At 49.9% G+C, this 10,207-nt stretch overlaps 1 protein-coding gene across 1 annotated transcript; it reads left to right on the top strand.

The window, feature by feature from the left end:
- Positions 1–893: 893 nt before the first annotated feature.
- On the top strand, positions 894–7,574 carry LOC105063079 (carboxypeptidase A1). The gene is made up of 10 exons (XM_045511060.2): positions 894–1,025; positions 1,514–1,595; positions 2,029–2,262; positions 2,508–2,609; positions 3,125–3,226; positions 3,403–3,513; positions 4,155–4,245; positions 4,759–4,958; positions 5,489–5,573; positions 7,304–7,574. The coding sequence occupies exons 1-10, from the start codon at positions 961–963 to the stop codon at positions 7,489–7,491; spliced, it is 1,260 nt and encodes a 419-aa protein (XP_045367016.1). The 5' UTR covers positions 894–960; the 3' UTR covers positions 7,492–7,574.
- Positions 7,575–10,207: the final 2,633 nt, after the last annotated feature.

The raw sequence follows: 10,207 nt of genomic DNA, 5'->3' as shown, positions 1-10,207 counted from the left end.
GAGATGCCTTGGCTGTTGTCAGTGCCCAAGCCTGAGGCCCTGACACAGAGCAGAGCCCCAAGAGGGTGCTGGGGAGCTGCTGGGGCCCCATGGATTAGGGTGGATTTGTGTTAGATGTCTCTGCGATGAGATCAGCACCCAGAGCCAGAGCAAATTCCCCTTGTGAATTCCAGCTCCTCCTGTACACTGTGCAGTCCCACCAGGCTCTGGCCCTGGTTCCCACCACCACACTTTCTACTCACATGACATCTGGTTACAGTTCCCATCAAGGGCAACCTAATCCCAGAGCCCCAGAGCAGTGGGGGTAGAGGGAAACGTCTGCTTCTGCTGCTGTGGCCTGACTCCCACAAGGCCACTGAGACTGATGGGAGTGGGGCTGGGAAGTTCCCTTCCAGGGGCTGTGTTCTAAGGGTCAGGCGGCCCTGGACAAAGTCAGTGTGGTGAGGAGCCAGCAAATTTGGGAGCTGGCTGGGGGCAGAGGGTCCCAGCTTGCTCTGTCATAGGAACAAAGAGCTGGTGCCCAGGCAAGCGGGAGAAGGGGACACCTTACACGAAGCCCTGGCTGGTGTGGTCACTCCAGAGTGCTGGCTCCTTCTCCCCGGCCAGGTCAGTAGACAGGACGGCAGGGGCTTTGGGCTGCAAGGCTGTGGGCTGTGGCAAACAGGGTTCCAGCTGGGAGGCCTCAAGCCCCAGCTGACCCTCAGGCCCAGGCTGGCCCCTCATGGCCATGGGGTTTAGGCCTGGCTTATCTCTCCAGCTGCCCTGTTCCCTGACACTTTATCAGGGAGGGTGGGAAGGTGTCAAGCTCAGAATTCCCACCCCTCCATCCCCGTGGGATAGGGCCCAGGTGCAGGGGGAGGACAACTCTTGGGCATAGCCAGGAGACCTCTATCCTGGGAGAGTTTAAAAGGCCCCAGGACCCTCTCTCAGCCTCAGTTGACCTTCCCAACTGGCTGCAACATGCGGGGACTGCTGATTTTGAGTGTTCTGCTGGGGGCTGTCCTTGGCAAAGAGGACTTTGTTGGGTAGGAGCATGGAGAGGATGGGGGATCTCAGAGGGGAGATAGGGAGGACTCAGCCCCCAGCCAGTGTCTGGAGGAGACGGACAGACAGCCGCATGGGAAGATGGCCAGAGAGGAGCAGACTAGCCCATCCTAGAAGGCAGGCTCATGGGGTCCAGGGCTGATAAGGGGCCCGGTCTCTCAGGACAATCTCCTAAACCTTAGAGAAGTTGGAGCTCTGAGGAGGAATTTTCAGGAGAGGAGGCAGGAGGAGGCCTGTCTGGCTTTGGAGAAAGAGTCTAAACTGGGATGGAGACAGCGGCAGTGTCTGGAAGTTTCCAAGGAGCCCAGGCCTCTCATTGCTAGGGTCCCTTGTACTTCCCCCTGCTCAGCACAGAGGATGAGGCCCAGCCTGGGGCTTCCAGCTGCCTGCCGCCCTCCTCCCACCTGGGGAGTGTGTGTGGCCAGAAGGAGCAGCTCAGGCCCTCAGTCTGCCCTCCTGCTCTGCCCAGGCACCAGGTGCTCCGAATCTCTGTGGCTGATGAAGCTCAGGTACAGACGGTGACGGAGCTGGAGGACCTGGAGCATCTGCAGGTCAGAGGAAGTGGGAGCCACCCTGAGGGCTAGTGGGGCCCACCCCAGGCCACCACCTGCCCAGGGCCAACTGGGGCCTTGGCTCTCTCTCACCAGCCACTCAAGAAGGAGGCATGCGACTCATCCCTATTAGGAAGTGACTTAAACCCCTCAGTTCCAGAGTATTGCTGCCCTTGAGAACCTGAGCAAAAGAGCTCCCCTCTCCCCAGTATTTCTTTCTGCCTTGCTGTCTCAGAGCCCCTCGACTCTGCTTTCTGGGCCATCTCCCTAACCAAACTGGACTTTGTCTAGTGCCCAGAGTTTCCCTTCATCTTCTGCCTCTAACACCGATGCCCCATCCCCAATTATATAGGAAATTCTGGCTCCAACACCCCTTCCCAAGGCAGGCTTTTTCCCAGCTGGCCGAGACAATGCCGGCTCTTGTTCTCCCCAGCTGGACTTCTGGCGGGGCCCTGCCCGGCCAGGGTTCCCCATCGACGTCCGAGTGCCCTTCTCCAGCATCCAAGCTGTCAAAGTCTTCCTGGAGGCCCATGGCATCAGATACAGAATCATGATCGAGGACGTGCAGTCGTTGCTGGACGAGGAGCAGGAGCAGATGCTTGCCTCCCAGTCTCGGGCCCGCTCCACCAGTACCTTTAACTATGACACCTACCACACCCTGGAGGAGGTGAGGGACCCCCTGGGCCACTCCCCACAAGCAGCAAGCTCTTGGACAGACTGGCAGAATGCTCCAAAGCCAGGGCCAGCCCAGGTGTGCGTGGCACGTGCTCTGTCTCTGCATGGCCTTGGTGGTCTGGGTCATGGCTCCTCTGTGTTGCAGGGCCCACAGCAGGCTCACTAATGGAGCTGCTACAGGAGGCATGCAGGTGCCTGGAAGCCATGAAGGCATCCTTTGCTCCTCTATCCCCTCAGATCTATGATTTCATGGACTTACTGGTGGCCGAGAACCCACAGCTTGTCAGCAAGCTCCAGATCGGCAACAGCTATGAAGGTCGTCCCATCTACGTGCTAAAGGTAATGGGCGCCTGTGTGTGGATGTACGTGGGCGCATCTGCAAGAATGGGCACCCACATCTGTGCATAGGCTCTTGTGGGTGAACCTAGGGTTACAGAGAACACAGTTGTATGGACTCCCTGTGCTAGCATAGGTGTGTGCATACCTGTACATACATAGTTTAAACTTCTAGGTGTTTCCAGTCAAGTGTCATATTGTGGGAAGTATCCCAAACCTGGTAGTCCATATAAAATGTTTTGTTCGTGACTTTTGACAGAGAACTATGTATGGGCATCGGGACCCGAAAGTCAGGGCCCGAAAGTCTGGCTGAGTCACACTTTCTCCAAGCTTGAGCTGAGGACAGGAGGCCAGGCTCTGCAGTTTCTGTCCAGACCCACCCTGACATCCCACCTGAGTGATGGCCCCACAAACAGTCTCAACCTGAGATACCAGAGAGCAGGTAGCTTCTGGCCCCTGGTGTGCCCTCCTTCAAGGACAGGGCCCCAGCTGAACTATTTCCTGTTCTTTTCGTCCAGTTCAGCACTGGGGGAAGCAACCGTCCAGCCATCTGGATTGACACGGGCATCCATTCCCGGGAGTGGATCACCCAGGCCAGTGGGGTCTGGTTTGCAAAGAAGGTAAGCCTGGGGAGAGGAGGAGACCTCTTGCCAAGGCCCACAGAAACCCTGGCATCTGCTTTCCATCTAGAAGCAATGACCACAGAGGGAGGCTGAGGGCAGTCATCCGTTGCTCTAGTATGGCAGATGCCTGGCCTGGCCCACTCTGCCCCTCTGCTCCCTAACCCCCCCACCAGATCACAGAAGACTATGGCCAGGATGCAGCTTTCACTGCCATTCTTGACAACATGGATATCTTCCTGGAGATTGTCACCAACCCTGATGGTTTTGCCTATACCCACAGCAAGGTACAGACTTTCTCCTGTTCTTTGGGAAAGCAGGGTTGGCCTCTGGCCTCTGAGCCCCACAAGCTACTCACCCCTAATCTCACCCCACAGAGGTTGAAGGAGGGGCACAAAGACCTGTCTTCCTAGACCAGGGGTTCTTGACCTCAGCATTCTTGACATTTTGGGCAGATAATCATCTGCGGGGGCGGAGCGGGGGCTGTCCTGTGCAGGCAGCATCCTGACCTACTCACTAGATGCCAGTAGCAACCCCCCAGTTGAGACAACTGAAAACATCTTCAGACGCTGCCAAATGTCCAGGTGTGGAGGACAGAATTGGCCCCAGTGGAGACTCCCTGCCCAGACCTTCTTTCCTGGTTCCTCTTTATTTTTATGGGATGACATGCTATGGATCAGCTGTGTAAGGGGTGACGGGGATGCCACATACCTTCTTCACTTTTCACCAGTAGAACCTCTGGCCAGATGCTGTCTGCTGTCCCCTCTGTCTTCCTTCAGCCAAGCACTCTCTTTGCAGATCTTCCTCCCTGACAGTCAGTTGAAAGTGGTTTCTGATCCCCCACTGTGTCCACACCCAGGCTTCGGATCAGGACTCTTTGTGTCCATTGTGGCCGCTGTGAGGTGGCTGATCACTTTTCCTTTCTCAGAATCGATTGTGGCGCAAGACTCGATCCCTCACATCGGGCTCCTCCTGTGTTGGCGTGGATGCCAATAGGAACTGGGATGCTGGCTTTGGGAGTAAGGCCCAGCGTGGTTTGAATGGGACACCCCGGAGTGGTTTCTCACCGTCCTTTGTCCTGCCTCCCTGACCCCCTTCCGGCCCTAGTGGTGGGGGCATATGGGGAACGTCGACCTCTCCTCCAAGGAGCTCAGTGAGGAAGGTGGTGCTCTGAGATATGCCTGTCCCTTGTCTCTAAAAAGAAAGCCCTGCCCAGTGGAACTGAGGTCTGAAACTGTTCTAGGGGTTTTCTAGCATAACTTGGGCTCCTTCCCTCCCTGGTCACTTTACTGCAAGACCTAGTCTCACCTGAGGAGCTCTTACCTCCCGGGGTACGTCCATCAGCTCTGTCTGACCTTTGCTCGGGAGGGAGGCAGGACCCCCAGGTTATAATGGGCTTCTGCCCTTTCCTAATCTGGGGCAGGGGTGAGCCCTCCTGCATCTCACCTCACCCTGAACTTCACGCAAATACCAGAAGCCATGGGAGCCACACTAGAGTATAAGGAATGCCAACTACCCCTTTCTCCTCCCAGTGTCGGGTGCCAGCAGCAGCCCCTGCTCTGAGACTTACCATGGCAAGTCTGCTAATTCTGAAGTGGAGGTCAAGTCCGTCGTGGACTTTGTGAACGACCATGGGAACATCAAGGCCTTCCTCTCCATCCACAGCTACTCCCAGCTCCTCCTCTATCCCTATGGCTACAAAACAGAATCACCCTCTGACAAGGATGAGCTGGTATGTGCTGACTCCCGCTTGCCCTCTGGTCCCAAAGGCATCTCTGAGCAAGCCTGAGTATTCATCCATCAAACCAGCTTAAGGCACAAGGGCCTATACTGCGCCTAACACCCCTTTCTCCTGTGGACCCTGATGGCTTGGGAAGACCAGCAAGGCAGGCTAGCCATTCCTTTTTGGAAACTGAGGCACAGAGTGGTCGAGTCACTTCTGTCACATGACAGATCAAGGGGTGGGGCAGGGCTGGACTTTGAGTTTGTCCCGCAAAGTCTACACTTGGAGTTGCAGGGTGACCAAAGGGCAGTGAAGTACCAGCCAGACATCCTGCAAGGCCATAGGATCATGGGGCTGCTGAATTCCCAGGGCTGACCCTGCAGGGCCCGACAGGCTCTGTGCTCTCTGCTGGGGGCCCGCTTTTGCAGGGTGCGAGCTCCTGGTTGACCCTGCTAGCCCCCAGGACCCCCTGGCCCTGCTGTTCTGGGCGCCTGGTATTGCTGGCCATGATAAGTGATCTTGCTTGGCATTTTCTCCAGGATCAGGTGGCTAAGTCTGCTGTTGCTGCCCTGAGCTCTCTGTATGGGACTGAGTACAAGTACGGCAGCATCATCACAACCATCTGTAAGTAGGTGCATGGTCTCTGTGTGGGAGGAAGCTCAGCTGGCTTTTCCTGCCCAATAGTGTCTGTCCTGGAGGAAGTAGCCAAGGGCACTCTGACCCGGGAGCACAGGCGAGGAGAACAGCCCCAGCTGTGCCTGACAACCGCTGGCTTAGGGGGCAGTGGGGCCCTTTCCTGACGTGAACTCTGCCTTCCTTGATACCTTCAGACAAACACTTCAGTTCCTCTGAGAACTCTTGTCACCCTGTCTTGAAGTTAAGTCCAGCTTCGTGCATGGAGTGGGTGGAGAGTTCCGTTTGCCTTTGTAGATCCTCAAGGAATTCAACTTAAAAAAATACTTCTCCAATGACCTTCAGTTAGAGAATATGTCCTATCTTTGCCTAGCTGACTTATCCATGCCAGGAGCACTGCTATATCAAAATGGAATTAAGTCAACGTATGCTGAGGAACACCTACTAGGCACCAGGCCTTGTTTTGTGTGCTGGGGATACAGTTAGCTGGGAACAAAATAAGCAAAGATCAGGAAACTTCCATACTAGCCAGGGAGACCAATGATAAACATGAATAAGGAAGTGATACAGCATGATTACTACCAGGACAGGGTGAGGGGACCCAGGAGTACCGGTGGGGGGTGGGGAGCAGGGCGGGCTGACTGAAGGGTAGGCCTCATTGAGAGCACGAAATTTGGGCAGGTACTGAAGGAAATGTGGGATGGAGCTAAGAGGCTATTTGAAGAAGAGCCTTCCAGACAGAGGAATCTTCTAGAACAAAGGCCCTACCATGTGTCCTGGCATGTTGCAGCAATAGTAGGAATAGCATGAAGACTGCAGCAGAGACAAGGTGGGGTGGGGGCAGGTTCTTTAGGGCCCTTGGGGGGATGCAGCAGGTTTGTGGCTCACAGGAGACAAGAGTACTGAAGAAGCAGAGGACCTCATAGACTTCCTGCCCGGAGAGCCCAGTTTTGGAAGAGGAGTGGGTCACAGTCTCACTTGGGGCTGGCCTTGCTTTTGGACTCCAGGCTTTCTTTGGAAACTGCTTCAACCCTAAGTCAAAAGTTTTTTGCTTTCTTCAATTTTTTTAATTGAAGTATAGTCAGTTATGACATGTCAATTTCTGGTGTATAGCATAATGTCCTAGTCATGAATATATGTACATATATTCATTTTCATAAAAGGTTACTACAAGATATTGAATATAGTTCCCTGCTTTGTTCAGTACTGTCAAGTTAAATTCTAATTTGCAGCCATATCTCTTTCCCCTGCCCCATTCCACAGCAGCTTCACTACTACTGCAAATCTGGGCAAAGTTTCCTTGGAAAAGACAGACAAGGGGCTTTTGCTTTGCCTCTGGCCGTTGCATTTTGCCTCCAGACCTGTGCCCTAGAGGACAATCCTGGTTACCCAAGTGGGCAACTCTAGTATATTTGGGGGCTTGACCAAGTGGCTGTTAGATGGAGGTGATTTTCAGCAGAGCTTTCAAAATCAAGGGAAATTTCTTGCTTCCTGCAGTGAGAGGAGAACTGTTGCTGGTCCTCCTCTCTTGGCTTCTTGGGCTGTGCCCCTCAGGGCACTTCTTGGGAGTAAGCCAGGCTGCCTGATGGACAGCAGGAACTTAGCAGATGCTGACTCCAGTCAACACTGCACCAGGCTCTGGGCTTTGGACCATTAACCCGGCCCATGCATATGTTTCCAAGTGAATGACCTTTACTCTCCCATTTCTGCTCCTGCCCCAGACCAAGCCAGTGGAGGCTCCATTGACTGGACCTACAACCAGGGCATCAAGTACTCCTTCACCTTTGAGCTCCGGGACACCGGGCGCTACGGCTTCCTGCTGCCGGCCTCCCAGATCATCCCCACGGCCCAGGAGACGTGGCTGGCACTTCTGACCATCATGGAGCACACGCTGAATAACCCCTACTGACCTGGTCCTTCAGCGCTCTTCTCCTCCTCCTCTCCAGCCCCACACGGGCAACCAAATAAAGTTTGAGTGTACATGGAACAGAATGGGGCTCGTGTGTGAGAAGGCATGTGGCATGTCTGCCTTTTCAAGCTGAGGCAGAAGTGATTTAGTTCCCTCAGTTCTCGCTGGAAACGTGTGGGTGGTTGGACTAGATGACCCTTAAACTCCCCTGCATTCCAAGGTCCTGTGAAGTTGTATCCAAGTGCCGTCCATTTTAATTAGACCACCCTGAGCTCAGCCCGTCAGTGGGGTGATTTGTTCATACCTTGGTAGCAAGCAGCAGCCACAGCTGCTAACCAAATGCCCGGCACCCTGCAGCGGTGAGGAATTCAGCTTGTACAATAGTCTAGCTAGTTGGATCCATTCATCTACAAAAGCAATAACCTTGAGTATGACACAGAATAATCCTGGTGGCCACTGTTGTCCCAAATCGATCTTGCAGCCAGGCAAAGCAAATTTCTGTAAAGCAAAATATGGCCTCCCACTACGGAATTAAATTGGAAGAAAACAATTGGGTTAAATGGAATCATTTACTGAAGATAAAGAAGAAACAGCAGTCCCAGGACATTTGATTAATTGTAGCATATCACAAAGACTTTGCCTTTAGGAACAGAAGTAGTTTACTTTTCATTGCCACATCCTTTCTAGCATCTCCTGGTACACTGTCCCTGCTTCCTCTCCTCTTCTACCCATCACTACACCTTATTGTTCACAAAATTTCTCAAACATAAGGCTCTCCTCTTGATAACCTCCATATGTCCTGGAATTTGGCTTCTCTCCTTTGGCTTGGTGATATTGATGGCTGTGATATCACACTTGGTAGCTTGAATCGCAACACATAAGGGTTAATCTCAACTTTTTTTCAAAGCAAGAATCTACCCTCTGTTTCTTCCAAATTTCTTAAAGTGTGACTGTGGAGCAGGGGGTTACTCCCAGAGAAGTTGCTTTGGGGTGGATTGCTAGCTCCCCGAACAGGGGAGCTGTGGTAATGATGGCAGCCTCTCCCTGAATCAGCCAGATGAGGTGTCACAATGCATCCAACTTCCCTGACTTAAAATTTGTGTCTTTTACACATAAAGTAGCCTTAAGGTCAAATCCTTTTTTTAAAGGGCCCGTTGGGGAATTTTCATCTTGGAGATTTTTTTAAAAATTATTTTTAGTTTAAAAAAATTGAGGTGTAGTTGATTTACAATATTATGTTAGTTTCAGGTATGCAACATAGTGATTCAAAATTTTTATACATTATATTCCATTCATCTTGGACTTTTTATTTTAATATTTTTTTTCTACCAAACATTCTAAAAAACTAAAAGAATAAGGCTGATTATACATATAGTGTACATAAACTTATATGTATTATAAGTTTATAAGGCAAGGTAAAGTGGTGTTTCAGTCTTTGTAGAAAGATGATCTAAAGATTTTATAACACTTCCTTCAAGTTATCTTTTGGGAAACATTTCTCTTCAATGTATGTAGATAGGCTGAAACCCACTGTAACAGCTCAGTTTGGGCAAAAAACCCAAAAAACCCAAAACAACTGATCTTATTTTTTGTTTAATAAAGACTGATAAACAAAAAAACAAAACTAAGTTAGCAAGACAATATATCATTTTACAAAACTGGATTACTTAGGCTTTAAGGGTAGAATTGCTTAAGTGAAAATAAACTGCAGTCCCTGATGGCAGGAACCACTTTGTTTGGCATTCAATCTCTAAAATCATCAAAAGTACTTAATACACAGATGCCCAATAGGTATTTGTTGAATGAATGTTCTCCACATTTACTAGAGAACTCATGGATTTTATAGTCTGTATTTTGTAGGCTTGCAAGTTATTTTAAATTCCCGGAATTGTAGTTTACAAAGTAAGGCTCTGAACAAGTAAGAGTCTTAAGAGAGCGGAAAAGACAAGGAGTAAAGCATCAGAAAGAAAACTGCATGAGGGCAGCGATTGCATCGTTTTGTTCAACATTCAGTTCCTCCTGGTTGGCCAAGTACGTGACACACGGTAGGCACTTAATAAATGCTTGTTAAATAGGGACATGGAAGTCACTAACACTTTTTTTTTTTTTGTATTTTCAAGTATAGGAAGAATTTTACATTTTGTTTTCAGAGACATTTTTTTACAAATCTACGGATAAACTTTTAATTTTATAAATAAAAACATAAAGCTAAAAAATAAACAATCATTTTAGAAAGTAATGCAGAGTATATGAACAATAACTTTGAAAGAAAGAGAGCTTTAATAAGTAGAAGGGGTTAAAAAAAAAAGATGAACATTTCAAAAGAAAAATAGGCAATTCCCAAAAGAAGAAACACAAAAAATCAATAAATGTATGAAAGATTCTGATCCTCTGATTTTTTTGCACATTAAAGAAAAATAAATATATTATTTTCCTCCCATCAGATCGACAAAGAATAAAAAGACTGACAACTCAGTGTTATCAAGAGTATGAAGAAGTAAGACCTGTCATATACTGCTCATGGGAGGATAAATTTACACTACCTTCCTGGAGGAAAATTTAGCAATATAAATAAAAAATTTCAATGTACTACTGCCTTGACCCAGTAAGTCCACTTGGAAGAATTTATTTTATAAAAGTATTCAGACAATTTCATATACATGTATGTACAAGGTCAAAATAATACGAATTTTAAAAGGAAAAGAACCTAGTAGAC

This window comes from Camelus bactrianus, chromosome 7 (assembly GCF_048773025.1).
Source record: "Camelus bactrianus isolate YW-2024 breed Bactrian camel chromosome 7, ASM4877302v1, whole genome shotgun sequence".
Classification (NCBI taxonomy): domain Eukaryota; kingdom Metazoa; phylum Chordata; class Mammalia; order Artiodactyla; family Camelidae; genus Camelus; species Camelus bactrianus.
The sequence above is the reverse complement of the archived record's forward strand: the minus strand, read 5'-3'. Positions and strand labels throughout refer to the sequence as shown.

Bases quoted from the DNA above. Each gene is read 5' to 3' on its own strand.
- LOC105063079 (XM_045511060.2), top strand. From the start codon at position 961: ATGCGGGGACTGCTGATTTTGAGTGTTCTGCTGGGGGCTGTCCTTGGC. The intron at 1,026-1,513 runs GTAGGAGCATGG...TGCTCTGCCCAG, and splicing joins GGCAAAGAGGACTTTGTTGG to GCACCAGGTGCTCCGAATCT. The intron at 2,263-2,507 runs GTGAGGGACCCC...CTATCCCCTCAG, and splicing joins CCTACCACACCCTGGAGGAG to ATCTATGATTTCATGGACTT.